At 36.7% G+C, this 18,563-nt stretch overlaps 1 protein-coding gene across 1 annotated transcript in view; it reads left to right on the top strand.

Annotated features, from left to right (window-relative positions):
• Positions 1–18,563, top strand: part of LOC150076086 (BLOC-2 complex member HPS3) — a 198,507-nt gene that overhangs the window by 80,181 nt on the left and 99,763 nt on the right. Inside the window, exons 12-13 of the mRNA XM_090387254.1 lie at positions 5,125–5,221; positions 14,464–14,509. Of these exons, the coding sequence (XP_090243380.1) occupies positions 5,125–5,221; positions 14,464–14,509 (143 nt within the window). The remainder of the gene's footprint in view (positions 1–5,124; positions 5,222–14,463; positions 14,510–18,563) is intronic.

Below are 18,563 nucleotides of genomic sequence, written 5' to 3'. Positions count from 1 at the left end.
ATTATGAGAATTTAAATTGTAGACTAAATAACCAAAAACTGTAAAATTTTATTAATTCTACTAGTTATAGTCTAGGAACAGTCTTTAATGAAAATGGAAGATTAGACATGGAAATAAACAGCAGAATAAGCAAAGCAGGAAGTGTAGGAAACCAGAGTTAACAAATTTCTTTTGGAACAAACGAGAAATTAGCTAAAAGACAAATTTAGCTGTTTATAATGCAGTTTTTAAGCAATTTTAGCATATGGAAGTTAGAGTTGGCTAAAAATTAAATGACATGATCAGAATTAAAATCTTCAGTAATGAGAGTTTTAAGAAAATAAATGACACTACCAGATGGAAGCAGTGGCAAGACCATCATTACAAATGATGAAATAAGGAAAAGTCATGGATTAACAAATATCCAATTAAAGGTATAAAGCAAACTTAAGATAGCATTAACATGTAGAAAGGACAAGAGAGTTTAGTTAAATAGATATTTCAGTAAAAAATGAATGGTAATAAGTCAAGGCAGACTATAGCAAAAAATCTAATGGGGGAATTGGACAGCATGTAAGGAAGCAGTGAAAGCTGATAGGTGAGGTGGATGATTTGTATATGATCTATATCCACTGCATATAACAGATTTGTTTTGCAACTTTACATAACATAGTTTGATGAGATTATTAGTAGTAGTGGCAAATTAGGCAAGAAGGCAAGCATAAAAAAAAAATCCCATTTCACTTAACCATCTCCTCTAATAGTTTATCTTGTTATTCCTTGAATTTATTAAAATTGCCCACATCTACAATGGTCAACCAACCTCTGGTTAAAGAAAAATTTACACACCTGCAACCATCCTTCTGCAATTTGAATTATGCTCCCTCATATATTTAGTCTGAGCAAGAGAGAGGATTCCATCAGCATTGAGCTTACTCAATCCATTCAAGGCCTTAAACACCTTAATCAGATCTCCTTGCAAGTGCCTAGTCTTCAGATGCTGCAGTTTGCAAACTGAAGCTTTTCCTAATCAACACATCCTTTTGCTCTTCTCATCAGTTTTATTATTTTTCTCTGCACCTGTTCCAACAGATCCACATCCTTTCTAAAATGAGGCTTACAGACCTCTGTATGAAGATTCCCCCCCCCCAAAGTGTTCCTAACCATTACCTTATACAATGGAATAATCACCCTCCTTATCCCTGCTGACAAAATTCCTGAATATCATTGACAAAACCCAAAATTCCTCTATCATTGACAAAGCTGTCTACACTGCTCTTCATAAACTGACTGCATAATTACCCCCTCAGGTTTTTCATTATCCACCGTCTTGAGTGTGGTACTGCATGGTATATTAATCTGGGATTACTGCTTTCCATATGAAGTACCTTGCATTTAGTAATAATAGTAATAGCCATACAGTGCAGGGAAGCCACAGGCTTTTGCTGTACTGGCTGAAAAAAAAAAAACAACAACAATAGATAAGAAAATACAAATTATTTGTTTCCCTCTTCACATAGGTAACTGTCCAGTTGACCTTTGAATTTATTCAAACTGTCAGCCTCAACTACCTGTTCCAGCAACCAATGGCTCACTGGCTAAAAGAAAACTTCCTACAATCTAGTCTAAATCTCTTCCCCTATAATTTGAATTTATGCCCACGAGTTCTGGCATTCTCTATAACAGTGAAAATTCCACCTTCATTCATTTTACTAACACCTCTCAGAGCTTTATAAACCTCATTCAGGTCACCTCTGAGGTGCTTGGTTGCCAAGCTCTGTGTCCCACATATATGGAGTTTTTCCTCATATGGTCCCCTTTGCTGATTTGACCATGCGAGCTTCTTGTCTTTGGACTCTTTCAAGAAGCTCATTGTCTTTTTTCAGATGACATTCTTCATACTTGAACACAGTATTTCTGAAATTATGAAATTATGTTTGATAAATCATCAATAGGACATCGTGGGCTTTTCTGGCTGCCTTTCTGAGCGTTTATAATGCTCAGAAAACTACATATCTGCCCATATTACAACTCACAGGTCTCATTCTTCCTCTACTGTTTTTAATTCATCCCCACAAATGTATAATTTATTGCTATTCCCCAAGTGTAAGACTTTGCATTTTGCTGTATTAAAACATAGCTGCCACTGATCTAACCATTCTTGCAGCATGTTCAAGTCATCCTGAAGGAATGCTGCTTGTTACTGATCATTAACTACTCTATCAATCCTTATTTCATCTGCAAATTTTGACATCATGCCTTCTATCCCTTCATCGATGTCATTTCTGAAAATGAGAAACAACAGTGGCCCAAGAACTGATCTTTGAGGGACCCCACTCCTGATGTTACACCAATCTGAAGAATATCCATTAATCACAACCCTCTGCCTTCTGCCCTGCAGCCACCCAGCAGTCCATCTTAGAATTTTCCAGTAATTCCCAACATGTTCCATCTTATACAATAACCTCTCATGAGGGACTGAGTCAAATGCCTTGCTAAAATCCAAATAAACTATATTGAAATCGTTCCCTCTTCTGAAATTAAAACCCGTGCCTTAACCTTTAACTACTGGAACATCTTTCTTCATCTTCCAGCTGATGACTGCATAATCACTACTTGCCAATAGTTATATTTTAAGCTCTGTGATGTCATCTAATTCAGGAGTAATTATGAAGTCAAGAATATTCTCACTCCAGTATTATCTCTGACTTGCTGAAACAGATTATAATCATCTAGTTTATTTAGAAAAATTTTCACTCAAGGTGAGTTTCCTTCCTGCTTATTCCAGTTAATCTTGGGCAGATTGAAGTCACCCATAATAAGCCATTCACACCTGCTTTCCCATTCCATTTGCATGTAAAGACTCATCGTATTCTTCACAGTCTTCTGGTCTATAGATTACTCCCACTCTGATTATACCTTTGCTTCCAACTAACTCACACCACACAGATTCTATGCTGGCAGACGTAACTTGAGACTCAGCAAAAGCTCTATTCACACTCAGGCTGCTTTTGATAAGAAGCATGACACCACCATCTCTCCTGTTTTGTCTCTGTCAATATTAATTTTTAATTGCCACTTCTCTGTCCATCTGCCTAATTTGTTTATATGTTTTTGCACTAGTATATCCTGATAACTGTGATTACTATCATCTGCAAACTTAGAATTTTGCCTGGTGCCTTCATCAATATCATTAATAAATATAGAAAAATAATAATGGGCCTAACACTGAACCTTGGGGTACTCTTCTAATAATATTAGTCCAAGAGCAGTATCCATTAATAACCAGTCTGTCTTCTTTCACTCAACCAATGCTTTATCCATAGCAGTAACTTGTCCTTAATACCATGCTGCTACAATTTATATAGCAGTCTTTTTTGTGCAACAAAAGTATGTTTATCAAAAGTTTTTCCAAAATCTAAGTATATGATGGAATATAAATAATAACAGTAGTCCAAGAAGAGCAGTGTCCATTGACACTAATCAATCATCTGTAAGTCTAGATATATCATATCAAAATTCTTACTTATATCCAACTGTTTAATCACTAAATCGTAGTAATTTACCACGTGGTCAGGCATGATCTCCCCTTAATGAAACCATGCTTGTATCTATTCAAGATACCATTCTTGTCAAGATGGACCTACACCACATCCTTAACCATGGACTCTGACTTGATACCACAGAAGTCAAACTCATATGCCCTATAGTTACCCATCTTTTCTTTAGCACCATCTGTGTGTACTAGGAAGACATTAGTTTTTCTCCAATCCAAAGGGATCTTCATGGCATTTAATGACACTCATTAACAATCTCAATGGTTTAACACATTTTCATTCATCTTTTTAATTATATCTGATATACAAGGTACAAGCCAAAAGTTTCTGGACTGGCTGCACGGAGTTCAGTGGCATCTAATGGTGTACTGCTATACATGTAGTATAGCAGTGCACCATTAGATGCCACTGAACTAATTTGTGAGTAGTATGGCAAGTTTCTCACCAATAGGACATTGTGCTTTTGTGAGATTAGTGTTTTAAGTGTGTTTCTGTTGAGTGTCTTGCAATTTTTGTAGCTGTGTAAGATGGCAGACTTTAAAGAACAGTGAATTTACATAAAATTTTGTCATAAACTTGGAGAAGCTGCTTTGGAGATTGATAAAATGCTTAAGTTTAACATTTGACGATGCTGCTTTTAGTAGAAAGCAAACATTTCAATGGTATTCACATTTCCGAGGTGGGAAAACTTTAGTTGAGGATTTGGAGTGCTCTTGGGTTATCCATTGTCAATTCTAACTGATGAAAATGTTGAAAAAGTGCAGTCAATCATGAGGACTGACAGCATATGATTAACAATATTTGTGATATTAGTACTAGTAGTGACAAATGATGCACGACAGCAAGCTTATAAAACATCACCCAAAAACAAAAGAACCTTCCCACATCACCTCTCCATCCCCTCCAGTAATTTGTCTGGTTCTTCCTTGAATTTATCCAAACTACCTAGATGTCGATTTTCAAATTGCAGGGTGAGAAATAAGTATCTAGGGTGGTTCTAGTACTTCACTCGTAAGCTTAAGTCACTGATACTAACACTTTTGTGGGGAGGGGGAAGAAAAGAAAAACTGCACATTTGATGCTCCGTATTTCTCTGATCTAAGTAACTCACTAAAAACTGCCACTGTTAGCTTTAGAGGCTAAAGGGCTCTTTGCCTTATAAAATCAGTTGCAGTAAAAGCCACTTATTTATGCTTGGATTGTTATGGGAATAATTAACCCCCTATATATTTATTCTTTATAGTTAACTATTAAATAGCTTTAGCAGTAAGCCCAGTTAGTGGTTTATGAACTTAAGCAACCTACTAGATCTATTTTTGTAAAGTATTAAAGAATTTTATATATTTAAATCATTTCTATCTCTATGTATTTAAAAACTTTGTACAAAAAGATGCTATTGGTGAGCAAAACTTAAATTTGGTATGCATTGAAATAATGACAATTGAAATAATTTTTGATGAAAGTAATTTTGATAATTTGGGCATGATTTGCATGCACTCTCAGGTGCATGCAAATCATGTTATGGTTTTATATAATTTACACATATACTGTTATGGCTTTATATAATTTACACAATTTTATTTTCTAGTTAGTAGCAGAATCCATTTTAGATATTTATGCTGAAGAAGCACCCTGTCAGTTATGGAAGATAATACTACTTTCTGGTATGACATCTTATAAAATTGGTAGGTAACCAAATAATAATTTTTCAACACCTTGAGGGCACATAATAATTATGAAGTAAACTAGTGGGCTTAATAATATTACTATTTTCTACAGAATATTGGTAGATCATAAATTTGGCTGTTTTATTTAAGGCACTTAAAATGAGACAAGTCTTCTTTATCTGCCCTAGATACAAGCAGAAGTATTGCAATATATTTGGTAATTTTATCTGTGAACTATTTTAGATATGGCTTATTTAGTACAGCAATGGATTACACATGTTGCCATTAATGAAACAAGGTTATAGACAATGAAATGGAGATTATAAATACACTGAATGACCACTTTATTAGTTATTCCTACCTGAAAGCAAGTAGATCCCCTGTAGCTCTCAGAACAGCCTGGATTCATTGTGTTATGAACTCAACAAGGTGTCGAAAGTGTACTACAGGGATGCTCATCCATGTTGACCCAATTGCTTCCCACAGTTGTTGCAAATTGGATGGTTGCAAATCTCCACTTCAAAGAGTTCATTCCTTCCCATCTTACAAGTGCTCAATTGGATTGAGATCTGGTGACTGATTGCAGAGGCCACCACAGTAGGGTAAATTCACTCTCATGTTCCTTGAACCAGTTCTATACAATTCTTGCCTTGTGACATTGTGTTTTTTTGTGTTGCAAGAACTTGTGCATTGATGAATACAGTGCAGCCACAAAGGGATGAACCTGGTCAGAAACAATTTCCAGATAACCTGTGCAATCCAGATGTTGCTTCACTGGTATCAAGGGACCCAATGTGTATCACAAAAACATTCCCAGCACCATTCATCACCACCAGTGTGCATTGTTGATCTCTGGCAGAATAAGTTTTTGGACTCATGCTATTTTTGCCATATTCTGGTTCTCCTATCAAAATGAAACAAGGAGCCAGGATTTATCAGGCCAGGCATCTTATTTTTTCTGACAGGAGTGAACTGGGTTTGATTGTCAGCTGAAATGCCTCTTTGGTTACCACTGTTGTATTAGATTATTATTTGAGAGTGTAACCTTGCTGTTTCCCTGCACAAATCTTGTTAGTCTGATGGAAACAGCTAGTGAGCTGTTTCCAACAACAGAATTGTTATTTGGTGGAGGTTATTTGGTTGTTTAACCAGTCTTGATACACCCAAGGCACAGTCTACATGAAAATCCCAGCAGAATTGCAGTTTTTGAGATACTTGTACTGGTGTATCTTTGTCAACTACCGTGCCATACCATGTTCTAAATCACTTAAATCTTTCATCTTGCCCATTCTTGCACTGAATTTGCACACATACAACTTCTCTACGTGTCTTCCCACCTCCTTTATGCTGCATGGTACAATGAAGCATGATGCTCTTATTGAAAGAGCACTCCATTTCATGAAAAGGTTAGGTGTACCTAATAAAGTGGCCACTTGGTGTATATATAACTCTTCTTGGCAGAAAAACACCTGCGTGTCATTGAGGTGTATGTCTGTTTTATACCTCTAACAGGCACAAGAAAAAAAAAATACAAGAGCAAGTGTGCAATGGTATTATATGCTGTTTAGTTTCATACAGGATTAGAAACAAGAAATAGTTTAAAATGGAACAAAAGTTCTATCGAAAATTTAAAAAAAAGTGACTGCATGGCGTTTTGTATGCAAACATGGTAGGCTGAATACACTTGTTCTTGTCTGATTACCAGAGTTAAGTAGTGTTAGGCTTGATTAGTGCTGGATGTGGTTGACTCTCTACAGGTGACGTAGTTGTGTTCTAAATGTGGATATACACTAGTACATATGTTTCAATTGACTGTGGTTCAGCTCTATGTAACCACTAAATACAGTTAATGATTCTTGTTAAATGGTTATTTGTAAACTCCTCTAATCTGTGTGGTTTCAATAGATTATAAACTGAACTTTAAAGAACTGTATTACTAATTATGTTTTACTATTCAAAAAATAATTAGTAATGCTGATCAAAACTGAATACCATATTGGAGGAATACTAAAATTCATGCCAACATAATTCACAGGCATTTTAATTTTTAAGTTTTCTCTTTTTGGTGTGTAAAATAAAGTGTCTTGCTAAAGGAGTAAAGCCCATCAGTAATATATTGAATTACCACTTTGCTCCTTTATTTAAATTTAAAAAAAAACCACAAAAACATTATCTATGCACAACTGGGACTTTTTCCAGCCCATACGGTCACATTTAAAATATATGCAATCATTAACTTTATATAAAGCTAACATAAAGCCAAAATTTTTACTCTAAATTTACTTGATTTCAAAAAAATTAATCTAGAACCTTACCTGACTGTAACATATGAACGTTTGGGTAAATAGACCTTAGATAAACTGTTATTTCAGTATTTCTGATTGTGATTTTATTGTTATAAAGAACAGCTTATGGTAGGATTAGTTCCCTTTTGAAATATTATCGTCTCATTTAATGAGAGATAAACTTTCTTAAAAGCCTTTATTTTTTTGTACATTGGAATTGAAAGCAATTTAACTCAGAGGTATATGCTTGAATTTATAACAAGTCCAAAACTTTCATTAAATGAGCACACTGGAAAAAAAAAAAAGAGAGAGAGAAAGAGAGAGATTGAAATCAACCATAATTTTCAGAGATTTAAACTTCCATTTACACGATCCCTATAAATGATGACATTATATTGTTGATTGACAGACACAAGTGAACCGACTAGTAAGATCTAAAATCGAGTTTATTATGTTCCATGATGTTTGTGCTCAATGAAATGCATGTAGCTATAGATGTTACCTAAGTATTTGATTTTCTATGTAATATAAGTAAGTATAATAATAATTTAATGATAGATCTTTGGGAAAGTATTATTGAAGTGTGACTTTTTTTTTAAAAGAAAAAATATACATATGGGGTGGCCCAAAAGTAAGTGACATGCACAGAATCAAATCAAACCTTTATTAAACATAATATTTTGCATTTGTTAGTTAAAATACACCGGTAAGCCAAAACATTATGACCACCTACCTAATATGATGTTGGTCCTCCACGTGCATCCAAAACAGCTCGTACCAGGCAAGGCATGGATGCTACAAGGTTTCTAAATGTGTCTTGTAGTATCTGGTACCAACACGTAACCAGCAGATCCTTTAACTCCCGTAAGGTCCGTGGTTGAGATGCTGCAGATCGGAGTTGCTGTTCCAACACAAACCACAGATGCTTGATGGGGTTGATGTCTGGGAAATTTGGAGGTTAGGGCAATACCTGGAAGTCTTCCTCGTGTTCCACGAACCAGTCTCGAACAATCTGGGCGGGCAGTGTGGCATGGCACATTATTCTGCTGAAAGACAGCACCGCCAGAGGGGAAGACCGTTGCCATGAAAGGGTGTACCTGGTCAGCAATAATGTTTACGTAGGTGGTAGACATCAGAGTGCTTGGCACATGGATGACTGGACCCAGGGTATCCCAGCAGAACATCGCCCAAAGCATGACACCGCTGCCACCACCTTGTTTTCGTCCCACGGTGCATCCAGGCGCCATCACTTACTCGGGTAAACGATGCACATGTATCCACCATCCACATGGTGCAACAGAAAACTTGATTCATCGGACCAGACGACTTTCTTCCAATCACTCAAGGTCCAGTTTTGATGCTTGCATGCCCATTGTAGGCACTGTCACTGGTGAAACATGGTTAGCATGGGCACTTGGAGTGGCCTGCGGCTACACAGCCCCATTTTCAGCAGGGTTCGATGTACTGTGTGTTGTGACACATTACTCCAATTACCAGCAAGTTGTGCCACAGTTGCCCTTCTGTTGTCATGTACCATCCGGGAGAGCCTTTGCTCACCTTGAGCATCGATGAGCCATGGTCGTCCAACACCTCGCTGGTGGTTTGTGGGTTTCCCCTCCTTGGACTGCTTTCAGTAGGTACTAACCACGGCTGACCATGAGCATCCCACCAGCTGTGCCGTTTCGGATATGCTCTGACCCAGTCGTCTGGCCATTACAATTTGGCCTTTGTTAAACTCGCTTAAGTCCACTGCCTTTCCCATTTGAAGAACAAGAGTAACACTGATTAACGGAGCTCAGTATCAGTTGTTTTTTATACCATGTCCTCACATGTGCCGCAGTTCACCTGCAGTTGCTTCAATTTGTGTAACGACTCGCTGGTCATAATGTTTTGGCTCATCGGTGTATATCATGCAGGTAATAATAGAAATAGAAATATTAATAAAAACATTTAAAGCAAATGCTTTGTCTTCCATGCTCATCTCTTTACAGCTGCAACTGTTTTGAATACAAACCCATGGACTGATTGGCATAGCAGCATTGTAAATATCCTAAAATGTAAATTAATGAAATTTTTCAATTTAACATCATCCTTATGTGTGTGCTCGTGATGACCTTATTTGCTCCAACAAAAAATAAATAAATCACTGAGAGCCATGTCTAGTAATTAAATGTGGCTGTAGTGGCTAGTTTGAAATAGTAAGAATTGTTTACATGCCTTCCCATGAGACCACATGATTTTTAGCCATATGGCAAGAGTTCCATCTTGTATAAAGATGATAGCTTTGTATTTAATTTCTAAAATCACAGTGGCAATTATCTTACTGTTTAAATTCATTAACTTTGAACCACAACAGTTTTTACTAACAAAAAATACAGATTACCCCAACTAACACAGAACAAATTCAGATGCACATCCCAGTAATGATTTTTTTTGATAAATTAGTGAGTAAATTTTTTAAGGATTCTCATATAATAAATGTAATTTAAGGAAGAACTTGACAAACTATTGGAGTGAATGAATAGGTGAAATGGGGGGTATTGATGGGGTTTTTTTGGTGACACTATATAGGCTTGCTTTCTTGCATCATTTTACACTGCTAATGCTAATACTTTGCTTTTCATTCAACTTCAATGTTGCTCTTCATTAAATAAGGTAACTAGGTCAATTAAAGAATGATCATGTGCAGGTATTTCAGAAATTTGTGAAAATTTCAGTTGTGAGCTGGATCATTTTCATTCAAAACATATTGTAACTTAGACCAGTAAACTCAAAAACCAGGATAATTGGCCTTTTGCAAGCCATGTCTAGATTAAAAGAATAGCTACAGATAGACTCTTCCTTTTGGACTTCATTGGACTGGTTCAAAGGGCATTCAAAACAACTATCCTATTTGTTTTATTTTAAGCAGATGTCAGTCTTTTTAATCTGGGTGTAGCAAACATTATTGGATAAATTTTTTTTATAAACAGTTTTTCTTGTTGTAGATGTTTTTCCATGATGTTTCTTTACATTGAGGTGAGCCACTGTTTTTCACACTTTTTAAATTAAATTTTAAATGAAACATTTTTTAAATTATTTAGTATGTTTAGAATTCTTTCTAATTTCTTTCTGATGAAAAAAAGTAGAAGGCATTTGATGAGGGTGTTTGCTTAGTAGGAGAAGATTTAATGGGCTCTTCAGTGCAGAAACTTGAAAGAAAGTGGGATTCTAGTGGGTCAGCTTTATCTTTAGAGGATATTGCAATAGAACAATCAGTATTCCAAAGAAGTGCAACTAAAGATCAGCAAAAGAATTACTTAACAAGTACAGGTCACTGTTGAACAAAAGCCGAGAATTAGGGTTGAATTTGAAAGTGTCTGCAATTCTGCCCAGACACGATAGGAGGGAGTATATGATGAGATCCTTGTCGATCAATTCGGCCCTGGAAAGATTGTGCAAGGCTCAAGGGGTAGAATTTTTTTCAGCCTGGACTGTACTTGTTAACAGGAGAGATTGCTTCTACAGGGATGGGATACACTTAAATAGAAAGGGTGCAAGAATATTTGATGATGCTATCGAGGCAGTGTTAGGTGGGTCGGAAAACTGCTAGCTTGGGGGGAGACAAAGACCAATAGATTGACAGTAGCCACTGGCAAAGGTGAAAGAGATTCTTGCACTGCTTCTATTAGAATGAGCAGAAGCCTGAAAAACAAGATGCTTGATATTTCAGAGACTGCTGGGAGCCATTGCGGTACAAGTAAACACATGGGTTGTGTTAGGGTAGCTAAGAATAGAAACAGGTGCAGGTATACTTGCGTGTACACCAATGCTAGGAGTTTAGTAAACAAATTTGATGAATTTGAGGTTTTGCTCAAAACATCAAAGGCAGATATTGTTGGGATATCAGAGACGTGGTGTCACACAGATATAAGGGATGCAGAACTGGAATTTGGGGAGTACAACGTCTACAGAAAGGATAGACAGGATAGGAAGGGGGGAGGGGTTATGCTATTAGTTAAGAAACACATAAAAACCAAGGAAGTGAAGCCAGTGGACATCGCTGGACAGTGCAGTGTTGAGTCAGTTTGGTGTGACATAAGCATTGGGAGATCAAAATTGAGAGTAGGAGTGTGCTATAGGCCTAATGACTCTGATGAGTATAATAAGAAACTGTACAGGGAAATAGAGTTGGCCAGTAAATCACATAATGGGAGATTTTAATTTCCCAGATATTGACTGGAATTTGGGGGCTGGTCACTCACACACTAGCAGGTCTTTTGTGGATTTATTGGATGATTGTTTTCTACATCAGCATGTTCGGGAGGCAACTAGAGGGAATAATACTCTTGATTTGATTATCAGCAGTGATTCTTCATGCATTAAGAATCTGCAGATAAATGAACCACTAGGTGGCAGTGATCACAGTGTGCTGAAGTGGGATTTACTCAAAGAGGTAACTACCATTAGGGGTAAAGGGAAGGGTTATTGCTTCCATAAAGGCGACTACGATGGACTGAGACAGTATTTAAATTCTATACAGTGGGACCAACTGATGATGTTACCAACAGCAAATTCAAAATGGGAAGCATTCAAAGAACTTATCTTGGAAGCTACTAGGCTTTACATATCAACTAAGAAATATTGTTCAAGGTTTAGGCCAAAATGGATGTCAGATGAACTAATGAGGCATATGGCAGAGAAGAAAAATGCATGGGACACTTACAAATTAACACATGACATAGAAGCCTATGATAGATACAAGTTGATATGCAACCAAGTTACAAAGGAGGTTAGGCAGGCGAAGGCAGATTATGAGAAATCCTTGGCAAGGGATGCAAAGAAAAACAGCAAAGAGTTCTTTACTTATGTAAACTCTAGAAGGAAGGGGATGAATCAGATTGGTCCACTTGATATTGATGGGTCAACTGTTGATGATCCTGCTCAGGTAGCTAACAAACTAAATGAATATTTTGCATCGACATTCACACATGAGGAGTTATTCAGCGAGGGGAATGCCAGAGGTGTATTCAACTCTAGCAGTAAGCTACAGAATCTTGAAATAACTGGGAGTAAAGTGGAGGAGAAATTGTTGAAGATAAACACAAGAAAGGCACCCGGGGTGGATGGGATCTATCCAGTTATATTAAAGGAGGCAGCAAAGGAAGTAAGCAAACCCTTAGCCATAATTATGAGAGCTTCCTTGGACTCAGGGGAGGTACCCATAGACTGGAAATGTGCAAATGTGACCCCAATTCACAAAGCAGGATCAAAGGCTGACACAAGTAATTATAGACCTGTGAGCTTAACTTCTGTTCCAGGAAAATTAATGGAGGCACTGGTTAAAGAAGCACTGCAGGATCATTTAGACAAGACTTCAGTTATAGCTCGGACACAGTGTGGTTTTGTTAAGTCTTGCCTGACCAATTTGATTGGATACTATGATGCAGTCACAAAAGAACTGGATGCAGGGAATAGCTTTGATATTATATACTTGGATCTTAGAAAGGCTTTTGATACTGTTGCACATGGAAGACTGCTACACAAATTGGAGCAGTGTGACATTGGAGGCAAATTGCTGCTATGGATAAAGGGGTGGTTGAGGGGGAGAAGACAGAGAGTGGTAATCAATGGACACTGCTCATCGTGGACTAATGTTATTAGTGGAGTCCCTCAGGGCTCAGTGTTGGGTCCATTATTGTTTTCTGTATTTATAAATGATATTGATGATGGTATATCAAGCTTAATGTCCAAGTTTGCAGACGATACAAAGGTTGGCATTGTTGTCAAGGACACTACTGACACTATGCTGCTGCAACAGGATCTGGAAAGGTTGAGCAGATGGGCTGAGAGGTGGCAAATGAAGTTTAACATTGACAAATGTAAAGTACTACACATGGGAAACAGCAACCCCAGAGCAACGTATCAACTCTGTGGTACTACACTGACAGTGGTAGAGAATGAAAGGGACTTGGGGGTGGTTGTGCAGGCAGATATGAAGTTCTTTGAGCAGTGCAGACGGGCTGCAAGAGTAGCTCATGGAGTATTGTCAATGATATACAGGAATTTTTCCAACAGGGATAAGGAGGTGATTATTCCCTTGTATAAGGCAATGGTCAGGCCACACCTAGAGTACTGTATACAGGTCTGGAGGCCTCATTTCAAGAAGGATGTAGAGCTGCTGGAACGAGTACAGAGAAGGGCAACAAGATTAGTGAATGGAACAAAGGGGTGCTCTTACGAAGAAAGGCTTAAGTTTTGCAAATTACAGTGTCTGGAGACTAGGCACCAGCGAGGTGATCTGATAGAGGTGTATAAAGCCTTGAATGGTTTGAGCATGCTCAATGCTGATGGGATTCTTCCTCTAGCTCAGAAGAATCACTTGAGAGGGCATAAATTCAAGTTGAGGAAAGACAGATGTAGGATAGACGTGTGGAAATTTGCCTTTAGCCAGCGGGTGGTTGGTTGGTGGAACAGACTTCCATCCCTTGTCGTGGAGGTTGATAGCCTAAATAAGTTTAAGGCTCAGCTGGACAGGTATTTTGAACGAACAGAGGGATGAAGTGGTTTTTTTTTTTTTTTTTTTTTGGCTGATGCTGCATAAGCTTGCTTTCTTGCATCAAATGCCTCTACTAATGCTAATGCTAAAAGTTTTACTCATAGCACTAAGTATAACTTTTCTGGGTGGTTTTCAGAAATAAAATATAAATTTTTAATATATTGCATACAACTGTTGTGAACTTTAGTGCCTCCATGCCACTTGTTTGGAGATGTCTGGATTTAAAATCCCTCTGTGATTGGAAATACCACAAAGGGCTCTCCGATTTGAGTTGCAGTTAGCAATCTCAGGCAGAGGGAGTAAGATTCCCATATAAGTTATTTCATATTTTCTAACCCACTTGCAAATTGGCCCACGAATGCAAACATGTTTATCTACTTTTGGACCACCCTGATATATTAACAGTTGGCACTGATTTTTTATTTCTTTTATTTCAGAGAAGGCCATTGTTCTTTTGAAAAGAAGAATAACAAGTAAGAAGAAGTAAGTACTATTTCTATAAATTCATCTTATTTGAATATACACATAATGGCTAATTTCATTACTGTAGTCTTAATTGTTTAGAGGTACAGCACACAGAATAAATGATATTTCCAATAATAATTATGGGATTATAACAGATTTTTTTTTTTTTTTTTCAGTTAGTCATTACAAAAAAAATATGAATCTGGTAGCCATCTATACTTCACAGATTAGTTCATTTTATGTACATATACAGTAGACTCTTTTAAATTGACACCCTCTGGGATTGAGAGGTTCCCCGATTTTGATATTAAAAACTGCTCTAAAATCACTGAAATGTGATCTCTAAAACTGCTCAACCTAGTGGTTGAGCAGTTTTAGAGAGCACATTTCAGTGAATATTAAGAACAACCAACTAATTATTTACATCTGTTCTTATCTGATTTAAACTGCTGAAGTTTAATTAGACCAGTGCATGAGAATTAAAAAGGAGAATTAAAACAAATGGACAAATAATGCATTGGTCTTAATTCTCACAGCAGAACAAACTTGCCTTTGTATTGTGTTGCACCAGCTTTAGCTATATTACAACTTTGAATGCTGGATTTTTATACTGCATGGCAGCTCACATTGAACAACTTCTTTGCAACTGCATGTTGTCACTAGAGGAACCTCCTGCTATCTAATAAAGGAACAGTTAGTCCTGAAACAGGCCATCATAGCAATCTCATTTCTTAAACAAATGGCCAGTTAACTTATTTAAGAGGCCATCTGTTCAAAAGTTGTGCAGTACTGGAGAATTTCATTGTAAAGGCAAGTTTGTTCTGCTGTGAGAATTATAACTATTGCTTTGTCTCTGCAGTTTAAATCCTGCCATCCCAAAAACAGATTAAAGAACAAGATAGTTCTTCGAGCATCTTATAAAGAAAGAAATATCATTCTTTTTTTTTAGCTTTTTAAAGAGAAATGTGATCATTGATACCAGGGGCTTCCTTGTCCCCTGGCTATTTATTCACTGGCCAAAAATAAATAAATAAATAAAAACATAAAAAAAAACACTTGTGATTATCTCATTGTGCAAGTATCTGTCTAGCTGACCTTTGAATTTCCAAAAACAGTTAGTCTCAATTACCCAAGGGGCAATTGATTCCAGTAATTAACAGTTTACCTGCAATCCAGTCAGCATCCTGGAAAACAAGGTTTTGGAGATTACAAAGTTTACTGGAGGTTTTTATGGGACAAGCAAATATATAGGCTGCATTAAGGTTACTTAGAGCAAAAACAGAAACATGTATACTTGCTTGTACACTAATGCTAGAAGTATAGTGGATAAATCTGATGAATTTTAAGCACTGGTTAAGTCATCAAATGCAGACATTATATGGAAATCAGAAATAAGGCATCACTGAGACATAGGGGATGTGGGATATGGGGAGTATAATATATATATATAGAGGACAGATTGGAAAAGTGTGGGAGCATGGAGTTAAGAAACTCATAGAATCTAAGAGAGTGCACTTAGTTGATGAGGGTGGCCAATATAATGTTGAGTCAGTTTGGTGTGATATAAGTAATGGGAAAACAAAAATTAGAGTGGGAGTATGTTATAAGTCAAATGACCATAATGAGTATAATGAAAACTATACAAACAAATAGAATAGACAAGTAAATCAGAATGTCTTATAATTGGGAATTTTAACTTTCCAGATAGTAGGTTGGTCATACACTCACAGTAGCAGAGCTTTTCTGGATTTATAGGCTGACTGTTTTTTACAAGAGTGACTCTTCATGTATTAAGAATCTTCAGATAAAGAAACCACTAGGTGGCAGTGATCATAGTCTATTAATGTGGGATTTGCTTAAAGATATAACTACTGTCAAGAGTAATGGGAAGGAATTTGTTTTTGTAAAAGTGACTACAATCATTTTAGACAGTTTTTAATTTTTTTTTCAGTGGGATAAACTGTTGTTAACAGCTGCAAATTCTAAATGGGAAGTGTTCAAGGAAGTAATCATAGAAGCTTCTAAGCTTTTGATACCAACTAAGAAATAGTATTCAAGATTTAGACCTAAATGGATGTTAGATGAACTGATGAGAGTAGTGGCAGAGAAGAAAATGCGTGGGATGATTATAAATTATCAGATGAATTCACAGAAACCTATATTAAGTATAAACTGGTCAGCACTCAAGTCACTAAAGGGATTAGGCAAGCAAGGCAGATTAAAAGAAGTATTTGGTTAAGAGTGCAAAAAAATTAAGAAAACAATTCTTTCCTTATGCTAACACTGGAAGGAAGGGGATGAACCACATTGGTCCTCTAGATTTGAAGGCATAACTGTTGATGCTTATGTTCAGTTTGCTGACAAACTGAATAAATATTTTACACCCACATTCACTCATGAAGATATTTTTAGGGATGGTGATATCAGAAGTATATCAAGTTATAAATGGGTGCTAAATGATTTGTTAACCCTGAGACACATGATGCAGATGAAATCTATCCAGTAATATTAAAAAATGCAGAAAAGAGGTAAGCAAACATTCAGCCAAAATTATGAGAGCATCCTTGGATTCAGGGAGGCTCCTACATATTGGAGATGTGCAAATGTCTCTCCTTTTCACAAAGCTGGAATCAAAGGGTGAAATAAGTAATTACAGAACTGTAAGCTTAACCTGTGTTCCAGGGAAAATAGAGTTAGCATTTAAAAAATAATACAAGATTGTCTTGACAGGAATGCAGTTATATGGTAATTGCAGCATGGATTTGTTAATGGAAGATCTTGTCTTAGCGATCTGTTTAGCTCCTGTGATGCATTAACAAAGCAACTGGATGCAAAAATTAATTTTAATATCATATATTTAGATTTCAGTAAAGTTTTTGACACTGTTCCCTATAAAAAGCTGCTATGCAAATTGGAGCAGTGTGGCATTAGGGACAAGTTACTGCTATGGATAAAGGAATGATTGTGTGGCAGGAGGCATCAGATTGTTATTAATGGGCACTGCTCTACTTAGACTAATGTTATTAGTAGAATTCCCCAGGGTTCAGTGTTGAGTCCCTTATTGTTTTTAGTATTTATTAAGGATATTGATGAAGGCATACCATGCTTTCATCAATATCTAAGTTTGCAGATGATGCCAAGGTTGGCAGGGTGATTAATGATAGGAATCAGGGTATGCTACTGAAACAATGTATAGAAAAATTGGGCAAGATGGACTGAGAAGTGGCAGTTGAAATTTAACATTGACAGATGCAAGGTACTACATATGGGTAGCAGTAATCCTAGAATAACATACCATTTGAGTGGTATCACACTTAAGGTAATGAAAAATACAAAAGATGTGGGGGTAATTGTACAGGCAGATATGAATTTCTCTGATCAGTGCAGACATGCTGTTAAGACAGCTTATAGGGTTTCTTTCAATGATATTCAGGAATTTTCCAGCAGGGACTAGCAGGCAATTATCCCACTATATAAGGCATAGGCCTGACGTAGCCAAGTGGTCAAGAACTTGAGTGCAGTAGCACGCACTCTTTGAGTGGACTGGGGTTCAAGTCTGTGACTGCTAAATACGATTAACATTTGTATTGATGATTTATTGTGAACTCCATTGACCTGGTGATGCCAGAGTATAAACAAAAATAATGTTTAGCTACATCTCAAGTATTGTATACAAGTCTGGAAACCTCATTTTAGGAAGGATGTGAATCTGTTAGAATGGGTGTAGAGAAAAGCAACAAAATTAAATGGGCACAAAAGGGTATTCAACAAGAAAGACTTCACTTTTGCAGATTATAGTTGCTGGAAACTAGATAATGCATAGTGTAGTGGTTCCATACATTATCAAAATTATTTTCATGTTTCTGTAAAAGACAGAAGAATGCACACTAAATGTGGATTGAGGAGGGAGGGAGGTTTGTAAGAAGCAGAAGTTTGTGAAATGCTGAATTTGGTAATTTAAAAGCAGTAGGAATGGAAAAAATAAACTGATTTTTTTTTATTCTTTTAAATGAATTAGAAACTCTGTAAACTTGTGTTTTGTTAATAAATAAATTTCTAGCAGTTTTTATTA

Source organism: Mastigoproctus giganteus, chromosome 13, assembly GCF_048544385.1.
Source record: "Mastigoproctus giganteus isolate SK-2022 chromosome 13, ASM4854438v1, whole genome shotgun sequence".
Taxonomy (NCBI): domain Eukaryota; kingdom Metazoa; phylum Arthropoda; class Arachnida; order Uropygi; family Thelyphonidae; genus Mastigoproctus; species Mastigoproctus giganteus.
The sequence above is the reverse complement of the archived record's forward strand: the minus strand, read 5'-3'. Positions and strand labels throughout refer to the sequence as shown.